This window comes from Malania oleifera, chromosome 10 (genome assembly GCF_029873635.1).
Source record: "Malania oleifera isolate guangnan ecotype guangnan chromosome 10, ASM2987363v1, whole genome shotgun sequence".
Taxonomy (NCBI): domain Eukaryota; kingdom Viridiplantae; phylum Streptophyta; class Magnoliopsida; order Santalales; family Ximeniaceae; genus Malania; species Malania oleifera.
This window is the reverse complement of record NC_080426.1, coordinates 45,581,136-45,608,355: the sequence shown is the minus strand read 5'-3', so window position 1 is coordinate 45,608,355 and position 27,220 is coordinate 45,581,136. Positions and strand designations below refer to the sequence as shown.

Sequence of the window (27,220 nt, the reverse complement as noted above, 5' to 3'; positions counted from 1 at the left end):
GTTATCTTCTACATTTTTTTTGAATACTCAAGAAAAGGCACTTTGATTTATTTAATTGTTGCTGACTGAGTGGCTCAAAGTAATTTATTTGCCTTCTTGACAGAAAGGGGATGGTACTCTCCCACAAGAACTTCTTCAAGCAATTGCACCACCGCCCCTTGAATCGCAGCTACAACAGGTTTGTCTTCCTGCAGGCTCAATTAATCAGGATAGATCTGCTGGGAAAAATGTGGATGACCATGCAAGGCAAGTGGATACCATTGAGAAAGATCCACAGGCTGTGCCCTCAAGTAATGGGCAGAATCTTTCAAAAGAGGATGCTTTTGTTGGAGATGAGAAAGCAACTGCATCAACAAGTCATATGCAGGGTAAAACTGCTGCACTGAAGGAGCCTGTATCAGTGGTATCTGCTGGAAAGGAGGAGCAACAGGGTACAACAGTTGTTAAGTCAGAGCAAGAAATTGAACGTGGCATTCAGAAAACTCCTGTTAGAAGTGATACAACCATTGACAGGGGCAAGGCAGTTGCACCACAGGTTTCAGTATCTGAGGTGGTGCAAGCCAAAAAACCTGTACAGGCAAGTAATGCATCCCAGCCAAAAGATGCTGTCTCAACTAGAAAGTATCATGGACCGCTATTTGATTTCCCATTTTTCACTAGGAAACAGGACTCCTTTGGGTCAGCAATACCTGTTAACAACAATAATAATTTGACATTGGCATATGACCTCAAAGATCTTCTCTTTGAGGAAGGCATGGAAGTGCTACACAAGAAAAGGACAGAAAATATAAATAAGATTGGTGGCTTATTAACTGTAAATTTAGAGAGGAAAAGGATTAGGCCAGATCTCGTTTTACGGCTGCAAATTGAAGAAAAGAAGCTTCGACTCTTAGATCTTCAGGCACGTTTAAGGGATGAAGTTGATCAACAACAACAGGAGATAATGGCAATGCCGGACAGGCCATATCGGAAGTTTGTTCGGCTTTGTGAACGTCAACGCATGGATCTCTCAAGGCAAGTACAGGCCACTCAGAAAGCCATGAGAGAGAAGCAACTGAAATCGATTTTTCAGTGGCGTAAGAAGCTTCTTGAGGCTCATTGGGCCATCCGTGATGCACGGACTGCCCGCAACAGGGGAGTTGCCAAATATCACGAGAGAATGTTGAGGGAGTTTTCAAAACGAAAAGATGATGATCGCAATAAACGGATGGAGGCACTGAAGAATAATGATGTAGAGAGGTATAGGGAAATGTTGATGGAGCAGCAGACTAGCATCCCAGGTGATGCTGCTGAGAGATATGCTGTTCTCTCATCATTTTTGACTCAGACAGAAGAGTATCTCCACAAATTGGGGAGTAAAATAACAGCTGCAAAGAATCAGCAGGAAGTGGAGGAGGCTGCAAATACTGCCGCAGCTGCTGCAAGAGCACAGGCATGTGTTCTAAAATTCTCTCTCTTCCTGTCCCCTCAAATTTTCTTGTTGTTGAGTTTTTAATGTATGCCTTTCTTGCCATTACTAAATGAACAAATAAATTTTGATTGAGTTCTTCTTAACCCTTTAGGCTTTGATAGCTTGAATTCATTTGCTTTTCCATCTGTTGACTAAAGGGTCTGTCAGAAGAAGAAGTGAGGACAGCAGCAACTTGTGCTGGAGAGGAAGTTATGATAAGAAATCGGTTCTCTGAAATGAATGCACCCAAAGATAATTCATCTGTTAACAAGTAAGATTGTCTTTGAAATAATGGGATGCTTCATATTTTTCTGTTTACTCAGGGATTTTAGAGATAATGTTAAATAGGTTGTTTAATTTGATGTTTTCTTGTGTTCTGTTTCATGAGATTCAGGAAGCTAGTTAGTTCTTCTCACATGTAGTATACAGCATTTCTTCTCTCCGGAAAAAAGACTTATTTTCATATTGGATTTTCAGCTAGCCTCTAAATTAGTGAATAAGTTGGTTTGTTCCTTATCTTTATGAACTCCCCCCAACACATGCACTCAATAAAAGAAGAATTTGGATGGAAGTTTTTTACCAGTTGTGGGTGTGAAATGCGTGTAGTATGTTCTAAAGTATTCCCTTTATTATTAGTTTACAAATGGTCACTAGTCATGTAAGCAGAATGTTTCCAAATTAATTTCTGTTTTGCTAACTTCTAGACAGCACTTTCTCTTAATATTAGGATCTGTATACAATTTAATCCCTGAATTTACTTATTTTTCTTCCCTTTTGGTTGTCACCAGGTATTATACACTTGCGCATGCTGTGAATGAAAGGGTCATGAGGCAGCCCTCAATGTTGCGGGCTGGAATGTTGCGAGACTATCAACTTGTAGGTTGCAATCTCTCTATGATTTGTTTTTTTTTCTTCTGTTTCTTATGCTGCTAAAAGGTTTTGGGATATTTACTGTGTTCATCTGCAGGTTGGGTTGCAGTGGATGCTTTCTTTATATAACAACAAACTGAATGGGATTTTGGCAGATGAGATGGGTCTAGGAAAGACTGTACAGGTGAATTTCACTTATTAGTTACATTTTGAAACCTCCCTCCTGCCAAACTTCCCCCAAAAGGAAGAAAATAAAGAAAATAAAAATTAGCATAATGAAAAAAAAATAGAAAAAATGCAAAAAAAAAAGAAATGCTTAATTTTAGTCTGAGCAACTCTACACATTTGGATTGCTGGGCTACTATATAATTTCAGTCTGAGGAAGCACATTAGTGTCTCTGGGTTTATCAGTATTTAGTGTGCACCATTCGTGAAACATCAAACGAGGGCAGAAGTTTTAGGTTACCTAGTGAAGCTTCTTTTATCATCTTGTTGCCCATGCAGGTAATGGCATTGATTGCTTATTTGATGGAGTTCAAGGGGAACTATGGCCCACATCTTATTATTGTTCCAAATGCTGTTTTAGTAAACTGGAAGGTGAGTTACTCCAGCAATTCCTCCCCATACCCCCCCCTCTACAAAAAAAAAAAAACATAAAAAAAAAAAAAATTACGATTGTGGCTTTTGATCCTTCTGATTTGTTCTTTTCTTTTCTCCACATGGCTGATTTCATTCATTTTCCAGAGTGAGTTGCATAATTGGCTACCATCTGTGTCCTGCATTTTTTATGTTGGTGGAAAGGATCAGAGGTCGAAATTATTTTCTCAAGTAAGATTTGCAGTTTCATTTATTTAGAAGATGCTGTTGTTTGGTTGCTGAAGTTTCCTTTTGTTTGGGTACTTGTCATTTAGGAAGTTTGTGCAATGAAGTTTAATGTCCTTGTGACAACTTATGAGTTCATCATGTATGATCGTTCAAAACTTTCAAAAGTTGATTGGAAGTATATTATAATCGATGAAGCACAACGAATGAAAGACAGGGACTCAGTTCTAGCACGTGATCTCGACAGATATCGCTGCCTGAGGCGCCTTCTTCTCACAGGGACTCCATTACAGGTCTGTTATGATAGCCATCTAATATTACTGTCACATACATGGGATATAAACCACAATATATGTATATTTTGTAGATGCACGGATTTTAAAAGTTCATAAAAATCTTGGCTATATTCTAGTTTATATCTCAAATAATCTTTCTAAAAAATACGTACGATATCAGCAGCTATGGTTTTGTAATTAATATACAATAAGATTAGATACCTCGATATTTCATGGTTTACCTTGCCAGTATATTAAATGTGCATTAAGTTCAGTAGAATAAGAACTTTTTGGTACAGCTAGCTGTACCTTAGATGAGCCTAAGCTCAATATACTCCTAAGAATGTAGCCTGAACTCCTGAAAAATATATTATTAATTGATAACTACATCCTTGAGCCTAAGGTTTTATTTTATTTTATGGTTGTACCTTTTTTCTTTAGTTCAGCTTTTCTGCTAACTAAATCTGCCATTTGAACTCCCTTTCTTACTAGCAGTTGCTGCTCTAGATTGTACTGGTTTAAGTAATGGTATAGCATGCATTATAAGGCTTTTAATTTTAGTTTATTTGGTTCTCTGCTCAGCATGGTACTTGGCAAGCTGAAATCTGAGTTTTAGAATAGGGACTGAAAACATTACGTGCAACTCCTTGTATGCTCAAACAGGCTGCCTTGTGGCCTGATATGTGTGCTCCTCTATCATGTGGATGAACTGGCTTGCAGTCAGTTTTATTTTCCCTTTTCTTTTCTGTTACACTTTGTGATGCTTTTTATGCTGTTTTCCCTTCTTTTTTGGTCATACCGCGTCTATTTGATTATGTTTTTATCCCAGAATTTGTCAGTTAGGAGTGCAGTTGTGTAAATGATTTTTTTTTTTAATAAAAAAAAATCAAGGTCAGAGGTCGTAGGAGTGGAATTGAGACCTAAGAGAACTTGGATTGATTCCGTAAAGAAGGATATGATGGATCTCCAACATTCTGAGGTGGTTGCCCTTGATCAAATAGAATGGAGGAGGATTCTTATAGCTGAGCTAACCTTACATAGTGAGACTCAGGGCTTTGATGTTGTCGAGATTTATCTTTGTTGCTATTGTTGTTAATGCTTGTTATTATTGTTGTTGATCTAGGGAGTGGGTTGTGGACTCTTTGGGTAATTTTTCTTTTTAGTTTTTTTTTTGCCATCTCATCAAGTCTGATGTCTTTTCCTTCATCATTGTATTTGGGAGTCAAAGGTCCCTTCCAATATCAAAGCTTTTATTTGGTTTTTAGCCCTTAATAGAGTTAACGCGAACAATTTGCAGAGTAGAATGTCCTTTTAAGGCATTGTTTCCAGAAGTGTGGTTTCTTGTGTTTTAAAGGTTCAGAGACTCTTACCTAATATATTTCTGCATTGTCCGTTTTCTTGGGACATGTGGAGTAGATTGTTTGGTTTATTTGCAGAGGATTGGGTGTCTCCAAAGATGGTGGATGAGTTTTGGGTATTTCTTTTATTGGTTTGGGAAAATGAAGTTTGCTGTAACTTTGTGGAAGTGTGTGCTCTTTGCTGTTTTGTGGGGGTCTGCTTGTAGCTATATGTGTGGGTTTTAATTGGAAAGAAGGTGTCTTCTAAATTTATTTGGGATAGGGTGTTTGACATCTCTTTGGGCTTTTAGTTCGGCTAATCAAAGTTCAGCTGTTTTAAGGGTATATGCTGTGAGGATGTCCAGCGAGACTGGAAGGCTTTACTGTTTTGTTTGCTCCTTTTATTTTATTTATTTTTTTAAATTTCCTATCCTCTCCTTTGTATATTCTTATCTATTTAATAAATTTCTTTATCTATAAATTTTTTTTCAAATATTAATATAATATTATATTCCATAATATATTTATATTTAATTAGGATGGCACTATTGACCCTTGGACTTTTCACTCTGCACGTGAAGACATAAAAAAAAGAGGACACATTTGTCATTACATTGAGAAACTAAGGGGTAAAATTGCCATTTGATACTTGAAAAGTAAATATGGAGTGCCAATAGCACTTCCTTTAATTATATTATAATGTTAGTATTATTTTTTTCACTTCATGTAATATATATTATAAAAGTATATATTATTGTATAAAGCATGTTGTATTATAATATTTACATATGTATGAGTATACTTGTGCGAATATTTATATATGCATATGACCTATTTATACTCATGTACGCATCTATACATGTGAATATATCATGTTTGTATGGATAAGTTATGCTTATGTACATACATGAATGTGTGCAAGCATAGATGGATGTTGATGTGATGTATACATGTACGTGTATATGCATGCATCGTGAGAGAGGCAAGATTGAGTTTTTAAAATTTCCTATGATTCTGGCCAAAATAAAAATATGATTCCGGCAAGGAAGCAGGAATCAAAAAGTAGGCTAATGGGAAAATCTGATTCCTGTACAGAGTGGGATTCTTGCAAATCAAATGTTACAAATTGAAATTGACCATTTGATTTCCCGAGCAGATTCCCAATCAACAAATGCCACAAGTGTCCTGTAATTACATTTCATAAGAAACTTGTGAGATTCTCTAGGCCCCTATTTTTCTTGGAGAAAATCCAGCAAAAAGAAAAAATATTTTGATTTTGTTAAACTGAACTCATATGCCAAATCTTATTCATTCATCCACAGGTTTTCATTGTCAGCAGTTTGTTGATGAATATAAACAGTTTTGGATATGACATTATCCATCTAGAATAATGAAATCATAAATGCATGTCCAATATTGATTTCTTAAGTGTAGAGTTCATTGATCTTACAAGTAATATAACCGTCTACTGGATTTCTTCTTTGTGCTCTTCTTTTGCTAATTATTTGAGTTAGTGTGTAAGTGCAATGAATTTTCTTCTGCAGAATGATTTGAAAGAACTCTGGTCCCTTCTAAATCTGCTGCTTCCAGAAGTTTTTGATAATCGAAAAGCATTTCATGATTGGTTCTCGCAACCCTTTCAAAAAGAGCCTACTCATAATGCGGAGGATGATTGGCTTGAAACTGAAAAGAAGGTGATCATTATCCACCGATTACATCAAATTCTGGAGCCTTTTATGCTTAGACGTCGTGTTGAGGATGTGGAAGGCTCGCTTCCACCCAAGGTATGCTCTTGTTACGTTATACAACAGTAGCATTGGTGCTTTCCACTTACATGGTGATTTTTAATATTAAATTTGGATTGCAGGTCTCTATTGTTTTGAAATGTAGAATGTCAGCCATTCAGGGTGCAATTTATGATTGGATTAAATCGACAGGGACACTGCGAGTTGATCCTGAAGATGAGAAGCGTAGGGTTCAAAAGAATCCAATTTACCAGGCTAAAATATATAGAACTTTAAACAACAGATGTATGGAGCTCCGGAAAACCTGCAATCATCCTTTGCTTAATTACCCATATTTTAATGATTTCTCAAAGGATTTCCTTGTTAGATCATGTGGGAAATTGTGGATCCTGGATAGAGTTCTTATAAAACTCCAGAGAACAGGCCATAGGGTTCTGCTCTTCAGTACCATGACAAAACTCCTTGATATATTGGAGGAATATTTACAGTGGCGGAGACTTATCTATAGACGGATTGATGGAACAACAAGTTTAGAAGATCGTGAAACTGCTATAGTGGACTTCAACAGTCCTGATTCTGATTGCTTTATATTCCTTCTTAGTATTCGTGCTGCTGGAAGGGGCCTTAATCTGCAGTCTGCTGACACAGTGGTCATTTATGATCCTGATCCAAATCCTAAAAATGAGGAGCAGGCAGTTGCTAGAGCCCATCGCATTGGACAGACGAGGGAGGTTAAGGTCATTTACATGGAAGCAGTTGTTGACAAAATCTCAAGCCATCAGAAGGAGGATGAATTCAGGAGTGGAGGTACAGTTGATATGGAGGATGACCTTGCAGGTAAGGATAGGTATATGGGGTCTATTGAGAGCCTAATAAGGAATAATATTCAGCAGTATAAGATTGACATGGCAGATGAGGTTATCAATGCTGGACGTTTTGACCAGCGGACAACCCATGAAGAGAGGCGTTTAACTTTGGAGACATTACTGCATGATGAGGAGAGGTATCAAGAAACTGTCCATGATGTTCCCTCACTGCAGCAGGTAAATCGTATGATTGCTAGGAGTGAAGAAGAAGTTGAGCTTTTTGACCAAATGGATGAAGAACTGGATTGGGCTGAAGAGATGACGAGGTATGACCAGGTCCCTAAGTGGCTTCGAGCCAGTTCTAGAGAAGTGAATGCTACCATTGCTAATTTGTCAAAAAAACCATCAAAGAACAGTTTATTTGGTGGTAATATTGGCGTTGATAGTGGTGAAATTCATTGTGATTTATCTTCAAAGACAGAGAGGAAAAGGGGTCGGCCCAAGGGAAAAAAGTTTCCTAATTATGCAGAGTTGGATGATGAAAATGGAGAATTCTCTGAAGCAAGTTCAGAAGAGAGGAATGCTTATTCTGTTCGTGAAGAAGATGGAGAAATTGGAGAGTTTGAAGATGAAGAAATTAGTGGTGCTGTTGGGGCAGCACCAATGAATAAGGATCAATCAGAAGATGATGGTCCAGTTTGTGATGGTGGGTATAACTATCCTCGAGCTTCAGAAAGCACTCGAAACAATCATATACTTGAAGAGGCTGGCTCCTCGGGATCATCCTCTGACAGTCGAAGATTGACACAGATAGTGTCTCCTATTTCTTCTCAAAAATTTGGGTCTCTGTCTGCATTAGATGCTAGGCCAGGTTCTCTATCAAAAAAACTGGTGTGTTTCTCTTTTTGTACGTATGCTTTCTTTTTTGAGTTGATATTATGTGCTTTATGCTGAGTTAACTATTTTGCATGTTTGACAGCCAGATGAACTAGAGGAGGGGGAAATTGCTGTATCAGGAGATTCTCACATGGATCATCAGCAGTCTGGAAGCTGGGTTCATGATCGCGATGAAGGTGAAGATGAACAGGTTTTACAACCCAAAATAAAACGGAAGCGTAGCATTCGGCTTCGGCCTCGCCATACTGTAGAAAGGACAGAAGACAAGTCTAGCAATGAGAAGGCACCTCTCCAGCGAGGAGACTCATCTCACTTGCCTTTCCAAGTGGACCGTAAATATGAAGCGCAGTTGAGGGCTGATTTGGAGTCCAAAACATCTGTAGAGTTTCATGCTTTCAAGCACGATCAAAGTGAGTCATCTGTGAAGAGTAGGCGTATTTTACCTCCAAGGAGAAATGTCAATGCCTCAAAGTTACATGCTTCGCCAAAATCCAGCAGGTTGAATTCTGTCCCTGCAGAAGATGCTGCTGAACACTCCAGAGAAAGTTGGGAAGGCAAAGTTACCACTGCAAGTGGAACTTCTAATTTTGGCATAAAGATGTCTGAGATCATTCAGAGAAAAGTGCGTATCTTTGAAAAGACCATGCCTTTTTTTTTTAACTTTGTTTAGGCCTTGATTTTGTAGGATTACATGGTTCATTTAGTACCCGTCTCATCCTCTTCCCTTTTGTCTTTTGCATCTTCCAATTGCTTTATGAAAGTTGTGAGAGTGGGAATCCATGAAAGCATTTGGTCTCCATCTTTGTTTAGTACCAACCATTATATTGATATTTGGTCTCCTTTCTTCTCTGGTTATCAATTATTATTATTATTATTTTTTTAAGTTATTACCTGCACTGTTTTCTTCTTTTATTATGTCTCTTGCATGGGAATTAGATACCATAGTTAATTAGTTCCTTAAGAACTATATTTCATGATCTAGGATGTAATTGCAGTTTTTCTGACATTTAATGTTGACCATGCTTTGCTTCCTTGTAGTGAGTATTCTCACATGTTGCTTGCCCTCGTTATATGCCCTGTAATTGGATTTTTTCCCCATGTTTGTATTGTGCTGGTGGCAATATATTTGGACTTTAATGCTTGTCTAATTGTGACTGTCTTGCACTCTCCATGTTGCATTTTGGCTTTCGATTGATTGGTGAATGACAGTTATGTAGTGGAATATAGAAGTCTTTATGCATATGGCATATAGAGTTTTAAAGAATGTTTAATTAGTGTTACTCATAGCCATAATCTTCGCTCTTATGCATAATGAACCTTTTGTTGTGTTACTAGAATATGGAAGCCGTCTCTCTCTCTCTCTCTCTCTCTCTCTCTCTCTCTCTCTCTCTCTCTCTCGCGTGCGCATGTACGCATGCACACACTTGCATATGCAGAGACAACAATCTTATGGCTGCAGTTTGACCTCTGAAATTTGCTCTTTTTCCATAATGAGTGAATATAACATATATGGTTATGCTGACAAGGAGATGATCAGATATTTTCCTCAAGCCGATGATAGGATAATGCCATTATTTCATATGAACAGGCCCAGCATCTCCCACTTGAAGAATGATTGTGTAATTAAATGAAACTTTTGATTTTACTGGATATACATCAGATTGTGTTAATTAGATTGGTTAATTTTTGGTTGACAATAGGGTTATTCTCACAATCAAGTAATCAAGCCAATGGAAAGATGTGTGATTCGCATTTTTAACCATTTTAAGCATCAATATCTGTGCATCTTTTTGGTTTCATAATGCATGAAAGGCAAATTTGTGCATGAGCTCTAAACATAATATATGTTTGCTCCTCTTTTTCTTCTCTTGTTCCCCCTTTCTTTCTTCTTATGTTTCTTTATCATCTGGTTATGCAACAAACTGAAATCTTATTATTTGCAGTGCAAGAATGTAATAAGCAAGCTTCAAAGGAGAATTGATAAAGAAGGTCATCAAATTGTACCTTTATTAACCGATTTGTGGAAGAGGAGTGAAAATCCTGGTTACTTGGGTGGGGCTGGGAATTATCTCTTGGACATCCGAAAGATTGATCAGCGGGTAGACAGATTAGAGTACCATGGAGTGATGGATTTTGTGTTAGATGTGCAGTTCATGCTGAAAAGTGCGCTACAGTTTTTTGGCTTCTCACATGAGGTATGCAGATTGTTTTTATTTTTTCAATCTCTTGTTAATTAAATATTGCATGTTTGCAACGCTACTTGACCCCTTTTTTGTGACAATTTTTAATTTTTGAAAATACTTCTAGAAAGAATGACTTTAAAACTCTCAATAATAACAGGCCTCACTCATAGTTTATGGTGGCTGATGTTTTGGACTAGTCACTTCGTCTTGAACATGGCCAGTTTTATAGAGCAGGCATAGGCTGCATCTTTTTTTCCTTGGAAGTTTTAGCCTTTTAGGTGGAATTCTTAACACTGCACATGGTTTCCGGAAGTCGCAAGAAGAGAAAATTTGGAATTATAAAATCTTTAAATTTGGAATTATAGAATCTCCAGTTTGCTGATGATTTTTTATGCTGTTTCTTGAGTGCTATGTTGAGAAATTCTGAAAGACAATTATTTTGTTAACAATCTTTCAAAAGCATTTTTTGGAATTAATTATGTACCAGAGTGGGTGGGGTGTATTAATGCGAGAGGTGGGTTCTCGAGGGGTTTAAGGCCATGGAGGGTTACTCTATTGTGGAGTGGCCTCTATCCCATCTTGGCCTCCCTCTTGGAGAAAACCTTCATTCCATGGCTTTTTGGGATCTTTTGATTGATAGGGTTGATTGGTGGCTGGAGGGGAGGAGAAAAGGGTACTTGTCCTTGGGGGGGTTGTACTACCCTCAATGGTGCTGCCCTCCCTAATGTCCTTGTTTACTTTCTATCTCTTTTTGGAGTGCCCAAGAGTGTTGCTAGGATTCTTAAGAGGATGTTGCACGAGTTTCTTTGGTTGGGTTCTTGGAGAATGAGAGACCACCTTATTAGCTAGGCATTAGTAGACCCAAATCAGCCCAGGGGTGGGGGGGGGGGGGTGTGACTTGGGAATGGGGTTTCAATAACATATCTCTAATTAGAAAATGGTTGTGGAGGTCCCCTTAGAGGTAGACTTCTCACGACACAAGGTGATTAAAAGTACGCATGGGTTCATCAGAATGGGTGGGACTCTAGAGGAAGTGGACTTTTTTTCCCATGCTAGCCCCTACAAGTTTTTATCAGATTGCCAATCTTTTCTTATCCCTCACCCGTTTCAAAGTGGACAAGTTAACAAGGTTTGTTTTTGGAAAGATGACTAGGTGGGTTAGGGATCATTGGAGTTGATGGGTGCCTTGCTTGTTTAACTTTGTTCCCTTCACCAATACACCTATCAATGACTTTTTCCCTTTTGAGGGGGTCTCTCTTTTTTGGGCTTTCCACTTCTTTAGGAATCTCTACGAAATAGAAGTCAACAAGCTTACTACTTAACATCCTAAATCTTTTTGTGTGGTCTAGTAGGGGAAATAAGAGGTGTGGAAGGGTGATTCATAAGGTCTTTTTCCTCCAAATCTTTCTTTCTTCATTTCCTCAAATTTCCTGCACTTGATTTTTTCCTTTGGAGCCACATTGGTTGGAAAGCAAGGGTTTCCCTCGATAGTCGAACTTGAACTTTTATCAGGACTGTGACTTTGAACAGGATTAACATGTATAGGTTGCTTTAGATTGGAAGGTACTTCTAGGCACTTATTCTTGACATGTTCATGATGTGCTGTGAGTCCAATGAAACAAATGCTGACATCTTCATACATTGCAAGGTTGCAACTCATCTTTTTGGAGTGCCCTCTTTTTTTGTTTTTGTGAAGCTTAGGTGCCACCTTGAGTGGTGGGTGAGTTTTTGGTTGTGGATATTGGGGTTTTGGCCAGAGCAGGATGGGAGAAGTGTAATGACATATGTCAGTTTTTGCTTTTTTGTGGACCTTATAGATCACAAAGGAATGTGAGAATCAATGATTGCGCAACCTCTCTAGGTATTTTGGAATAGAACACTGTTCTTGGCCTCTCTTTGGGCCCATTCCTTTGGGCTTTTTAGGTGTTTGCCGCTGCCTTGTTTTTTAGGGATTGACAGTAGTGCTTTTGTAACTTTTTGGTTTTATTTTATTTTTCTTTGGAAGGCATTGTGTTCTCCACTTCTCTTCTTATTGTACTTTTTAGTTTGATGTTTATGTGTTCTTTTTGGGGATCTCATTAAGCTCTAGTGGTCCACGTGGCACATTGAGGGGGAAGCCAGATTTGTGCTAGCTTCAAAACTGAAGGGATTGAAAGAGAAGCTCAAAATGTGGAATAAAAGCACTTTTGGGAACATTCAGGCGGGAAGACTATTATTCTTAATGACATCAAGATTATTGATGAGCAAGAGCAAAGACAAGGGCTCAATTCTGATGAAAGGGCCAAAAGATTTTTGTTGAAGGAGGATCTGACTGAGGCTATTAGCCTTGAAGAGATCTCTTGGAGGCAGAAATCTAGAGCCTTATGGCTCAAAGAGGGAGACTGGAATACCATATTTTTCCACTGAACTGCAAATGCCTATTGCAGATTGAAACCATTTCCAATATTGAAATTGAGGAGAACACCTTAACTGAGGAGGAGGACATCAAAAGGGGTTTTTCAACTTTTATAAAGCTGTTTACGTCAAATCCAAAAGCTGGAGACCTGTAGTGGACGACATCAGTTTTAAACCTATCAGCTTCTCCACCACAGAGTGGCTTGAGAGACCTTTTGGGGAAGCTAAAATCCTCAAGCCATTGGAGATTGCAATGGAGACGAAGCACCAGGGCCAGATGAGTCCTCCTTATCATTCTTCTAGAAATTGGGAATAGCTTAGGCAGGACCCTATAAATTGAGGAATTCTTTGGATTGGGTAGATTTGTGAGCAGCGCCAATGCCATTTTCCTTACCTTGATCCCGAAAAAACCCAGGGCAACCAACATGAAGGGCTTTCATCCAATTAGCTTGGGGGGAACTATCTATAAGATCCTTGCTAAAGTCCTTGCTACAAGGCTTAAAAAAGCCACTCCAGGGAAGTCATTGGGCAATTTCAACATGCCTTAGTGGCGGGAAGACAAATCATGGATGCAGCCCTCATAGCTAACAAGGTAAAGGATGCTTACCAGAGGGCGAAGGAAAATGGGGTGGTGTGCAAACTTGACATGGAGAAATCTTTCAATCATGCCAATTGGAACTTCTTTCTTTATACTCTTAGGAAAATGGGTTTTGGGGGCATTGGTGTTGTTGGATCACTCATTTGTATCAACAACCAAGCTTCTTAGTGTTAATTAAGGGGTGCCCTGCTGATTTCTTCCGCTCCTCCAAAGGTCTGAGACAAGGGGACCCTCTATCGCCCTTTTTGTTCATCGTGGTGATGGAGGTGTTGAGCCTCATGTTGATAAAAGCTACTGGAGAAGGGCTGGTCAAAGGCCTTAGAGGCTTCCTGTCAAGGCCAAATTCAAAGATAAAGGAGTGTGGGATCCCATCATTTAATAATTTGAAAAAAAGTTGGCTGGATGGAAGGGGAATTTCTTGTCTAAAGTTGGCAGACTCACTCTCATTAAAAGCACCTTGACAAATCTCCCTGTTTACTTCATGTCTCTCCTTCCCATACCAACTTTAGTTGCCAAGAGACTTGAAGGAATTCAAAGGAGGTTTCTTTGAGGGAGCTTTGGGGCGGGATTCAAATTTCACCTTGTCAAACTGGGCATGGTCAAACAACCCTTTCATTTAGGAGGCTTGGGTTTGAAATCCCTCCACATTTTCAATAAAGCCCCATTAGGGAAATGGTTATGGAGATTCATGATTGAGAAAAGACCGCCTTTGGTGGGGAATCATTGCTGTGAAATATAGGTTTGAACATAACGATTGGATCTCCTAGGCTAATAGAGGACCATGTGGTGTAGGGGTGTGGAATTTTGTCAGGGAAGGCTGGAATGATTTTTCTTCTTGTATTAGATTTCAAGTGGGGCATGACTTGTGGCGCGATCAAGTAGCTCTTAGTGTCTTATTTCCAGCCATCTACAACTTGGCCTATAATAAAGATGCCTATGTCAGTCAACACCTTCAAACCTCAGATTAGGGGCTCTTTTGGAACATTCCCTTGGAAATGTGGAAATTGGGAACTCAACCAGCTCATGGACTTTTACAGGTTTCTTTACAACTTCCAACACCATAATTAGCACCGATTGTTCCTATTTGGGCCTTAGATGAGAAGGGAGCCTTTGCTGTTAAATCCTTCTACAGGAAGCTCACCTCTTTGGAGTCAAACAACTTTAATTTCCTTTGGACTCAGATTTGGGAGCAGCCCCCACACAAGTTTCCTTCCTTGCATGGGAGGCAACACATGGGAATATTTTGACTATGGATAGTTTGCAAAGAAGGGGTCTGTCAGTCGCCAACAGATGTCTCCTTTGCACGGCTGACACAGAATCTGTTGAGCACATCCTCCTTCACTACACTTGGACAAAGAATCTCTGGAGTATGGCGCTGACTGATTGGACAAAGGTGGGTTGCTAACTCTGTGGGAGGGGAACTCAGGGCCTGGAAAGGGATTCACGCAACAAAGGAGAAGAGAAAGGCTATGTCCCCGGTTCCCCTTGCAATTTTCTGGTGAGTTTGGAAGGAGAAGAATAGGTGAGTTTTAAAAAATTCAACCTTCAATCCAAAACAGCGGAGAACAGTGGTTTACTGCGGTCAATAGCTGGCATAATGGGACTGTTGTTAATGATTATGATGTAATCTTTGATTTGTGTGATACTTCCCTTCAGGGTGCTTGACTTAATGCACCCTGGGCTGGCATCCCTTGATGCCTCTTCAATAAAGTTTCTTTTACTTGTCACAAAAAAAAGAAAACGTTTATGACTATATAGGGGGTTCTTGATAGGGGGAGAGTATGCATTGTCTGTGGGTGATGCATGTTTGAGAGTGGGCTAGAGAAAAGAGCTAGGAAATTTCTAAGAAGCGTGGCTGGTGAAGGGGTTCTGATGATTGGAGGGATTCCATGAACTAAAAGCAATCCAAAAGTTGGGGTGGGGGTGAGGGGGGAAGGAGAGCGAGGGGCAGGCAAACATGTGTGGGTTTTCATCCTTTAATAAGAGAATGCCAAATTGGGTTTTAACTAATGAAAAAGGGATAAATAAGTGGCGGCATGTGGCCGAGGTAAGAGATAAGAAATACTGGCACATGACTCACAACTTACAAATGAGGCATGGCAGGCACCTGAGCAAACTTTGAAAAGGCCAAGGTGATCTAGACTTCCCCTAATGAACCCTGGTTCCATGGTTTAAAACCTGGACTGGTGACAAACCCAGTGAAGCCACCGGTTTGATATTAACGTGGCATCATAATATATATAATATTTATATATGTATGCATATAATTCCATATAATATTGCAAAGGTTTGGTCAATATCACTTATAAGCTAATTAGAGCCAGAAATAATGACTAGCAATCATCTAGAAAAAAATTGTACTGTTCTTATTTTTCTAAAATATTATTGAAACTTATTAATTAACAGTGAAAAAAAAAATTGAAATTTAGGGAGAGAAGGGCGTTCTTAATTCTTGATTAAAATTTATTTCAAGTTGGCGTACGTGTTTCCTGACTCTCTATGTTTGTATTTCCTGTTGTTTAGTATATTATTTACCTGGTAAATAAACTGTTTCATGCAAGTTGTCTAGTGGTAAACCACCACCATATCTTTGTGGAGGTCTTTGGTCTGAGTTGGCGTTCTGCACTTGAGAAAGACAAATTACTCTCTCCCTCTGTAGTTTTTCTTTTTGTTTTTGGCAAGGGGCTGGGTTGACCCACCTTTGGCCTATTCATGTTGGTTCAGATTTGTTAGGTCAACCCCTGTTTGCATCGTTTCTAGTTTTGATCAGACCAGGCTTTTGGATGGTAATACCCGTAAGAATCAGATAGGCTAATTATTAAGAAGACCAAAATACCCATTCATTTTGGGCACATCCTTCTCTAAAAAAAGGAAAGAAAATCCCTAATTAAGAGCAAAAATATGATTCTTAAATAAATAACTCATACAAAATTCTGTAATTTTCAACAACATAAAGAAAATATCTGTCATATATCATGCTACAAAATATTACAAATTTCTACAACAAAGCGGAAATGTTTGAAACTGGGAAGGGTAGGTTGGGGAAGCAGATCAGTGTTCCCTAAGACAGCAATGGTGGCGATCTGAGTGATGGAGAAGGTGAGGAAGCGCTGAGGAAGTTTACCCAGAGCTTCAGATCTTTATGTGTGTGTATATATATATATATATCATTGAAAAGATATATAATGAGTTGACAACCGAAATTGATATTTTTGCTCTGGCAAAATTAATCAAAAAACTTCTTTGCTCCAGCTGATGTTGGCAGTTCACCACCATTGGGATTGTTGTCATTTTGGAGTCTAGAAGCCTTGTGCGCATCACCATGTGCCAGACTAGCACATGCAGATTTGAAAGATGAGATCTCTGTGGCGTTAATGGCTCTGTCAAAAGAGAATTTCTTGTTGTTCGCTATTGCCTTCAGCATCAGATCAATTCTCTTTCTAAGTAAAGATTCTCTTTCACAATAGAGCATTGACGAATTCGCCAACAGGGGATTTCAGCACAGATGTTGATAAGCACTGAATCCCGAGTAAAATCTGGAGGCGGAGAAATCCTCCTTGATCCTGTTGACCTGCAGAGCTTGGCGAAGGCATTGAAAAAGTTCTTGAGGGAGTTCTTGAGGGAGGTGTTCTCACTTTTACGGGTAGAGCAGAGTGGGAAGTTGGGGGGGGTGGGGGGTAAGGGGGCATCTCGCCCATTTTTTTTGTTAACTGGTCCTGGCTTTGTTTGAAAAAGGGGGGGGGGGGGGGGTGACTAGCTAGGCTTATCCCACATAGAAGGGCTAAGGTCCCCTTGGCCAGCCCAATTTGATTTGTGTGTTACACCTAACATGGGCTAAGGATTCTTGCCATAGCCTAGCAACTAAACTAAACACACCCTAACTAAAGAATTTATTGGTTAATTAGGTGAAAGTCAAGTCTTGTGCAGATTTTCTAGTTTGTTCTAGAGTTTCTTTGGGAGAGATCTCATTCTCCTTCTTGTAAATTCTTTTCCCATTAAGATAATTTTCTTTTTCTTTTAAAAAAAATGAGTATTGTGTAGTCCTACTAATGGTTTTAAATCGCGGTTGCGGGTAGCGTAACGTAATGGTAACTAGTGTAACGGGAAGCGGGAGTAGCGGATGTTATGTAACGGGAAGCAGGTGTAACGGCCGTGAATTTTTTGGAAGCATGCACAACCTTGTGCATGTTAGTGTACTTGCATGTTTTAAGCTTTTGGCCCTTCTTAGAATGAGTTTTAGCTTATTTTGGATCATTTAGTTCGTGTAACTAAGTTCTTTGGTAAGGGCAACAAGTTTACATTTGTTTTAAACCACCATTGATAGAAAAATTACGTGTGTGTATGCGTTTATACTTCTCATTGTTCTTATCTGTGATAAATTCTTATGTGTGCTAAATTAATTAATAGAACAAAATACACTCCATTAATTTATTAGACACATAAGACATACAAATAATACAAATATAAAATAGCTAGAAAAAAAAGATGGTTGAAGTTGAAAAATATAGAACATAGATATCACATTACTAATATTATCAAAATAAAATATTTTCCTAGCTAGTATTTTCAAATTGTTAATTAATGCATCTATTGTGAATATTTAAAGAAATAGTAAATTTTGTATCATTGTCATCCTCATTATAATCTTTTCCCCCTCTCGCCACATGGTATGTTGAGAATGATTTATGAAAGAGGGAAAAAGTGAGAAGAAAAAGCAAAAAATAAAATAATTTTTTTGGTGTAACAGTCCTATAGTGGTTACGTAATGGCCGTAGCGGCCTTTACGTAACGGTCGCGGTTCATAACGGCCGCTATGGCTGTGATTTTTCTTCACACCAATTTCGCGGTGTGTAATGGTATTGGCAACCTAAAAAACCGTTACGTAACGGTCGCGGCCTTTATTTATAACCATGGACTCCTTCTCCAGCCAGACATTCTCTTGACCTTGGTTTGCAGGTGTTGATACAGGATTAAGATTTTTTTTGGGGCTAAGGAGATAGACATTCAATATGAGGATATGGATTCTGTACTTATAGTTAAAGAGAGGCACTATTGACCCAACTCCATTGTGTCATCCTCTAAAATTTGCAGCATAAGGACTATCCCAATATATCCTCTCATAAAGTAACATGAAAGTTTAGGACCCACTGTTTGGTAGCATATCTAGTATGGGACTATTCATGGAATTCTTGAGGAATGGTGTTTGATATTGACTGTCATTTTGGAATGAAAATTAAGCCAAAGAGGTCTACAAGATATGACTTGAGAGGAACAATGGTGATATCTTACATCATACTCTGAAGTTGCAAGAACCATTTTGCTATTCTCCTAGAAAGAATTGGCTTGGTGAGGTGATATTTTATTGGCGAACTTCTTCACTTGGAGTACTTCGTAATCAAGAGGATAGTGTTAGAGCTTTTGAGGGGCAAAGACAATTGATGAACACTGCTTTTCTAACCTTCGGTATTAACTTCACTCTTGTGCAAAGATCTACTTAAGTAATAAACTAGGTGCCCACTTACTCACTTTTTGTGCCAATGGATCCCTTAAGAGTTTTTCATGGAGATGAGATACAATTTCATTGGAAGGTCCTAGATTGGCGTAATCATGGTGGTTGGAACACACTCAAGGTTGTAAAGGTTGGGATCCTACATGTGATCGCTGGAAGGGTTAGCAAAATGATCTTAGGATCGTATTGTGAACGGTAAGATTCTACTACCAATACAAGATAAATATAACAGTGCATTTTATTTTATTTTCCATATATTTTATATTAAAAGCAAACAAAAAATGTCTCAAGTTTTTAGGACTAGGAAAATGATAAGCAGCTTATATAATATAACCCTTACATAACAAGGATACTTGAGTGTTCAAATTGTTACATTCCTAGGTGAATCAAACCGACTTATGATGAAAAAAAAGGAACACATGCCTACTGAAAAAGAGAAAGAAAGAATCAAAAACATAATTTAAACACAAACCAGTCAACAAAGTGCAAACCATCCCAACATCCAAAATGGTATTTACTTCTTTAGCATCACCAAGACCAATCTGTCATCAAAATCTTCACCATCATGGTCATCATTATTCTCATCAAATGCATTAGTGGGTTAAAAATCTGCTTTCATCTTCAACCTACATATTAATGTTTGAACTTTGAAGTTCAAACCGCCTAATAAACATCAATATAAAAAACAAATTTAAGTTCATAATTTTGTTAATATTAGATAAACCAATTTACTTTCAATGTTGTCCATTCCTTGTAGAAGTTGTATGGGAAAAAGGCATAGCTTGTAGTACAAGTAATTAAGTATAATTTTAAAAATAGTGTATTGTAGAATCTTACAATTCTACCACAATCCTATGGATTCAACCGATCCTATCAATTCTTCTACGATTCTACTTTGATCTTACCAATTTGGATTCTATATAGAATCAATATCGGTTTGGTAAAGTAGGATTGCAATATCATATGATCCTATGTTCAGATCACAATTTTAACAACCATGAGCACACTTGAGAGTGGCTATCCTTAGTTTAAATTGTCACAATCTTGTTTGATGGGTGGGATCCAATACGAGCACTTGCTTGTTTCACTTGGGCCCTCAAGGGTTAGGTGCTATTTTTGTGGGTGTCAAGTAGTCCTCATATGCCTGGCCAAGTATTTTGAGAACAAAAATGCCTCCAAGACTGGTACTAGAGGAGCTTTGGGTGGCCTTTGTGATATGCAAGCTCTTGAAGCTTGTTGGATGTAAGAGGACGACAGTCATGAAGGGGGATGTTGTGTTTTGGTCATAAGCAGTAGACTTGGGCTGTCAGAGGTGTACAACCAAGCAAAATTTTTTTTGGGGGGGGGGGGTGGGGGGTGCTGCAGAACAAAAGAAAGGAGATGTTATTATCAAATGGGTTTGAGTAACTACTAATCAAATTTGACGATAAGGAGGATGATCTTCTATCCTCTTACAATTATGAGGAGGATCATTTACTGATTGATGTGGAGGAGAGGTGAAGTAGCTAATAACGATTTTTGGATAGACTCGAATGTAGGGAATTATAATTTTGGGGAGGTGGTTGGAACCATTGATGAGGATGAGTCTAACTTTAGTGGTTTCGTTGATGAATGATTCCCATATTAATGCAGGGAGAGGCAATATGGCAAGTGAAGCTCAGATCCAAGGACTGCAAAAATTAGTTGGGGTTTTTTTTGTGTCATGAAATCTTTGAATAATGCTACTATTCTTGAATCCCTTTCAAGTTTTTGGTTGAGAGCTTTGGAACTCAGAAGACAAGGTTTCACCAAAAAATCAGTGCTACTTCATCAGGTATGATTCCTACCTATTGGAATCTCATTGTCTCATACAAATGTTGAGTCACAGGTGTGCCCATATTTTTTCTTTTGGGGGGGTGGGGTGTTGGGTGTTTTGAGATCTGTAGCTAAGGGAATTTTGCAAATCGGATATCTTTTGGGAAATACTCAAAATCTCTTGGATGGTTTACGTATAAGTCTAGTGAATCCTAGTGGGTAAGTGATAAGGCTTAGGAAAGAGGGCCCTTAAAGTATGGAAAAAGTTTAAAAAATTAAGCAAAGAGTTGGCTAGGCTTGTTTATTATGTGAACTATGAAAAAGGTGGTAGGACCTTGGGTGCTAGTGCTACTAGTGGGATTAAATGGGACTCCTTTCATGGAATGTACGATGGTAGTGGGATTAAATGGGACTCCTTTCATGGAATGTACGATGGTTAAGGGAGTGGTAGTAAGCGTAGATTTGATTACAGAGTTATTCAATAGGGCCAGTCTTGACATTTTTTGCTTCTGCAAGAATCTAAGTAAGGAGAGATGGGTGCTTTCTTAGTTTTGAGCATTTGGGATGGTAGGTTTAAAGATTAGGTGTCTTTCCCTCCTTTAGGAGTGTCAGGGGGCCAGGTTGTGTTGTGGGATGTGAGGGTAGCTTTGCTGAGAGAGTATCTGGTCACATCCTTTTGTTATTATTGTTAGAAGTGAGGGGTGGTTTTCGAGTGTTGGTGGGTTACATTTGTATGTGGGGCCACTCAATTTTCTATATTGGCTTCATTTTTAGCTAGTCTGCCTGGTCTTTGTAGTCCACATTGTGCAGTTGGTTTTATATTTTATATTTTTTTGGTAGCCTGAAATTGTCGGAGGAAATTGTTCACAATTGTGTAAATTGGTGGACAAGGATTCATGTGGCAGACCCACCTAGTGGGACTTAAGGCTTGGTTTTTTGTTTTTGTTTTGGAGGGTGGGGTTGATATTATTAGGAATTCTAGTGATAGCTTGCCTGGGGGGTGGGTTCAGGGGGACTATGGTGACTGGTAGCATGGGGGAGTTTGATTTTTTCATTCAAGATTGCAGGCTTAGGGATATGCCCTTGACTAATGGGCATTTCATTTGGGTGGCTTCTGGAGATTGGTGGGCTTCTTTTATTGATTGATTTTTGTTTACCAATGTTTGGATAGTTGTTTTTTCTGAATGTAGTTCGAGAGGTCTCAGGACTGTTTTTGATCATTGCCTGGGGCTTTAGATTCCAATTCTGTTCAGTGGGATCCGTTCAGATTTGAGAATGTGGATGCATTCTTTCTTGGATCATGTCAAGAAATGGTAGAGGTCTCTTTCAAGGATGTGAGGCTTTCAGATTTGTGAAAAAGTTGGAAGTTTGTGAAATATATATATTTTTTTTTAAAGTGTGGAAAAAAGAGGTTTTTGGAAACATGCAAGAGAGAAATGAAATCTGTTGTTGGGATTTAAAGTTTGGATAAGTTGGAGGAGTGTGGGTTGTTGGGATAGGGCTAGAAGGGCTCTTTGTAGTAGTGTTTTGAAGGTGATTTGTTTGAGGGAGTATATTTATTGGAGGCAAAAATGAGGATAAAATGGGTAGAGGGGGATTGAAACCCTACATTGTTTCATAGGGTGGCTAATGTGAGGTGTATGAAAAGTTCTCTTAAAGAGTTGGAGAGATTTGGGGAGTCTTTTGAGTTATAATAGGCAAGTCAGTGAGGTGATTTCAAATATTTATAGAAATTTATTTACTTGTTGATTGTCAGCATAGATTGATGGTGGAGGGACTCACATGGAGCCCTATTTGGGGATATAAATCTCTTTGATCAGAGAAACTTTTTGATGTTAAGGAAGTTAAGGGGGGCTGTGTTTGAGATGGAAAAGGTAAAAGCTCAAGGATCTCATGGTTTTATGATTGCTTCTTTTCAAGGATAGTTGGGTGGTCATTCAAGAGGGTATTATGAGACTTTTTTGACATCACAATGGGATGGTGGGCAACGGTAATTCTACCTTTAATGTCTTCATTCCTAAGAAGGAACTATTGAATAGGTTGAGAATTTTTACTGGCCACTACGAGATCTTAACAATGGTTTTGTCAAAGAGTTTCTGAGAGGTTTTTGGAGGTATGGTACTATAGTGACTTTTGCTCACTCTGTTTCATTAAAGATGCACCGATTTTAGATGTAGTGCTGGTAGCTAATGAGGTGGTTGAAGATGTGAAGAGGAGAGAAAACATTTGGGCATTGTTTAAACCCCAGACCGGTAACCATCCTGTAATGCTGATGGGTTGGTCTGACCAGTTGAATCAGTGGGTCAAATGGTGGTTGGGACTGTTGATACACACACACATTGTATATGGTGAAAAAATTGTGGTACTAATAATATTATAATTATTACTAAGAGTCAAACTATATTTAATAATTGTGCTAGAGGATTTAATTTAATTAAAATTTACTTATGGTTATGTAGCTTTGATCAATTCATAATATTAAATAAGAACAAGAGAGGATTTGACTCTTTTAAAATTTTCTCTATGATAGATGAGGTTTATAGATATAAAAGTATAAATAAACGTGTGTGGTGTATATGTTGTTGGTCAAATTCTTAACATGAGCATGATTGCTTTGCTGGCAGAACCACCCCTCACTAGTTTAGTGAACCTTCTCTAGATTTGCATTTTTCTTGATTTATGGGGTGACTAGGTGAACCCAACCAACTCATTGGGTTTGAACAGGTTAAGCCAAGTCTCCCTAGTCTTTCTGGGTTGACACTGGTTCTTGTAATTTTTGGTTTCAAGCCATCACCGGGATCATTAAGTGGACTGGTTCGGGTCCAACCGGGTTGGATTAGTGGGTCTGATCCAGGTTTTAAAACCTTTTTTGGGAGGGGGTAGGGATTTCATTCTTAAATTGGACTTTGCGAAAGTCTATGATCTGGTGAGCTTGAGGTATTTTGGATAAGGTGTTGGGAAAGGGTTTTGGGTTCGGAGGAACTGGATTAAACCATGTTTGTCCTCGATGAATATGGCTGTAACTGTGAATGGACAGTGTAGGGAATGGTTTAGGAATTCCCGGGGTTGAGGCTTGGTGGTTGATCAGTTAAGCAGATTTTTGATTACTCAAGCTTTGGGAATGATTAGTGTTTTAATGGCAGGTAGAGAGGTGGTGGAATTGTCTCACCTTTGCTTAATAGGCGACACTAATTTTTTTCTTGACGAAAGAATTCTGAATTTGAAAATTTGGAAAGTTGTTACGGCTCGTTTGGTTTAGAAAGGAATGGCTATTCATTGGAATAAGATCAAATATAATTTAAATTTTAGGAATCAAGGGAATAGTTATTCCTTATATATTCCTAATTATTTTATTCAACATATAATAAGAAAGGAATATACATCCCCATGATGAAATTTGGGAATAGTTATTCCTCATTTATTCCTTATTATAGATTCATAAAATGTTTCACATTGTTATTTGTTTTATAGAAATAACATAATTTCTTTTACAACAATTGTAACTATCCTACTAAAACTAATTTAGTCTTAAGAATAGGCATTTTGCAAACCAAATGTAACCTTATTTTTTTTGAGAATCTTTGAGAAGATTTTGAGATTGAAGATCGAAACATGGATAAAAGTGAGGTGGCTGTTATTAATCCGGATGATGATGTTCTAGAAGGTTTCAAGGCTTTAGATGGTTGTGATTTTGTGGCTTGGCCTTGGTCTTAATCAGGTCTTCCTTCGAGTGTAATCCTACTTGCTTTTTGGGATCTGGTGGTTGAGAGAGTGGGTAGGAGATTGGATGGTTGGAAGAGGGTGTGTTTGTCCTTAAGGTTCGTATCACTCTCAATAGTACTTTTCTTTTTACTATCCCTATTTATTTATTTTTATCCTTCCTTAGAATTCTTGCGAGTGTACTGAGTGTTCTAGAGAGGCTTATAAAATAAATGGCCTAATGTAGATATGTAAGTGCAGTGAGTGTTCTAGAATGAGTTGGCATGTGGGATAATAAAAGGGAATCACCTTGTAGATTGGGATGTGGTTAGGAGAGCGAAGTCAGAGGAGGTTTGGGGCTTGTAATGTGGTTTCTAGGAACATTTCCTTAGTTGGGAAGTGACTGGAGTTCTAGCAGAAGGTTATTAGAAGCAAGTATGGTGTTCATTGGAGTGGAAGGGATACCAGAGGGAGCATTTATGTTTCTCATGTGAGTCCTTGGATGTTTTCCCAGATTTCTCATCTGTTTTTTTCTGTCACTTGCTTCAAAGCGGTTGATGGCAATATGATTTGATTTTGGGAGGATCTTTGGGTGTGGGTGGGGTTTTGTTGGAGGTTCTGGTGTCCTGTTTTTTAGATTATCATTTGTTCATGGTGGTCCAATCTCTTCTTTGTATTCTTTGGACCCCAGGGGGTGGGGGGGGGGGGGGGGGGGGTCGGGGGCTCTCTTTCTTGGGATTCCTCTTTATTAGGAGTCTTGATGAAAGAGAGATTGATGAGCTCATCACTTTGCTCAGATTTTTGGGCTTAACGAGTGATACAAGGGTTTGGTAAGGGGATTCATTGGGATCCTTGTATTTTTGTCTCCATTTATTGAAACCTTCAGCCACTTGTTTGTTTCCTTTAATTTATTTTAAAATGGAAGGCTAAGGTTCTTTTAAGATGAAGGATTTCATTTTGACTTTTGAATCTTAATAGGATTAATATGAACAATTTAATGGAGGTAAGGAAAACCTATTAGGCTATTGGCCCAGATATTTATGATGTGCTTAGAGTCTAATGACATTAATGCGCATCTTTTCCTATATATCTGTGGTGTGGTGTACTAATTTGCTTTATTTTTGGTAGGTAGTTTTGCAAAATGTGCCTGAATTTGTGCTTTGTGCAATTTTGGGATTTTCAGATGAGGAAAAAAAGTAATGGCCTTATGGGTGTGTGGTTTATGCTATTCTTTGGACTTCGTGAACTGAGGGAAATGCCGGGATCTTCAATGGGGAAACTACTTGGATATACTTGTTATGGGATAGAATTCTTTTTCTCACTTATTTTTATCAGACTTATGGTGGAATATTTTTGTCTAACCTTGGAAGGGAATGGAGAGCAGCACTACTGTAATTACTTTAGTTCATTAGTGGAGAATGTCTTGTCCTCCACTGTTTGCATTTTTGTTTCTTTTCACATGAATTATTTTTTCTTTTAATTAAATCTACGACATCTATCAAACACCCTCCTTAAGTGCTTTTGGTGATCGTTGTCTGATTTCACTACATCATCCATATAGTTTTTGATATTAGCATGTGTCAGGTTGGGGAAGATAGCAGGCTAGTCCCTAGTCGATATGTTATTATAGCAAGGCTGTGGGTGTGGTGTCGTTTATGTGTCAAAACTATCAGTTTTATTTCCATATAAATTGGGTACGATTATGCAACTCATTTGCATATTGACAAGCTTTCAGCAACTCTTTTTTTTTTTGTTTTTTGAAGATATATTTTAGTATAAAACGAAGCTAAAATTTTAAAAAGGTTAAAATGAAAGATGCTCTTGAATCCCTAAGGTCTGGTTGTAGCAGTAAAAGGGTTGGGGTGAATATGGGAGATTAGGCTTCAAATTTTTAATAAAAAAAGATTTACGATTTTATCAAAATTATCTCTTACGACTTGGGAGCTTTTTGTTTCCACTTGGTTGACTATGAAGTGGAGGCTAGGTCTGATTTGTTTGACTAATAAGTGAACCGGTAGGACGTGAGTGTGTTTGGGAATACATCTAAATATAAGGTCTCTTATTCAGTTAGACATAAAATAAGCGCCAAATGAGAATCAGAAGCTAGCCATTCCTCTTTGTGCATCTCAATTTCAAATTGAATTTGAATCCAGTTCATTAGTTTGGAACTTGATTAAGATTTCAGCACTAACACCTAATTTTGCTGGAAGGCACCCTAGTTGATCTGTGCATATTTTCATTAATATCATTGACTTGTTTATGTTGGCCAAAGTGTGCCAACAATCAGCCCATGTGGAGGAGAAATGGGTGTGTGTCAAGTTGCAGTTGAAATGTGGCACTTGGGCCAATGTAGCTCAATGGATTCGAGTAGCTTGCTTGCTATCAGCTATGGCTTTTGGTGCAATTGCAGGGGCTCGGTCCAACAGGTGGTGTCAGAATCAAGAACATTGGCTTGATTCTTAAGAATCTCGACGCCAGTGGGCAACTGTTTTTTGTTTTATTTTTTAAAATTTTGGATTTTTTTATTGGGGGGGGGGGGGGGGGAATACGTTTGACTAGGCATGGTAGCAATCAGATTGTGTGGCAGAGGCTCAGGGTATGGGTCCAGCCACAGTTGAAACGTGGTGCTTGGGCTGTAGTTTAATGGATTTGAGCAACATTGTTACTATTACCTATCCTTTTGGTGCTGTAGCATGCAGTCCTACAGTTTCAACCATGCATTTGGGTGTCTGATATGGATACATTGAACACTGTATCATCCTGTACTACTACTACTACAACAACAAAACCAAGCCTCAAGTCCCACTAGGTGGGGTTGGCTATATGAATCCCTTTCCGCCA

General features: G+C 38.5%; 1 protein-coding gene across 1 annotated transcript in view; it reads left to right on the top strand.

Moving 5' to 3' along the window:
- The window catches only part of LOC131166870 (ATP-dependent helicase BRM), a 35,437-nt gene that overhangs the window by 3,847 nt on the left and 4,370 nt on the right, over positions 1-27,220 (top strand). The window contains exons 3-13 of the mRNA XM_058125481.1: positions 104-1,432; positions 1,609-1,721; positions 2,239-2,326; positions 2,418-2,504; positions 2,825-2,917; positions 3,065-3,148; positions 3,232-3,435; positions 6,299-6,538; positions 6,622-8,196; positions 8,285-8,824; positions 10,146-10,397. Of these exons, the coding sequence (XP_057981464.1) occupies positions 104-1,432; positions 1,609-1,721; positions 2,239-2,326; positions 2,418-2,504; positions 2,825-2,917; positions 3,065-3,148; positions 3,232-3,435; positions 6,299-6,538; positions 6,622-8,196; positions 8,285-8,824; positions 10,146-10,397 (4,605 nt within the window). The remainder of the gene's footprint in view (positions 1-103; positions 1,433-1,608; positions 1,722-2,238; positions 2,327-2,417; positions 2,505-2,824; positions 2,918-3,064; positions 3,149-3,231; positions 3,436-6,298; positions 6,539-6,621; positions 8,197-8,284; positions 8,825-10,145; positions 10,398-27,220) is intronic.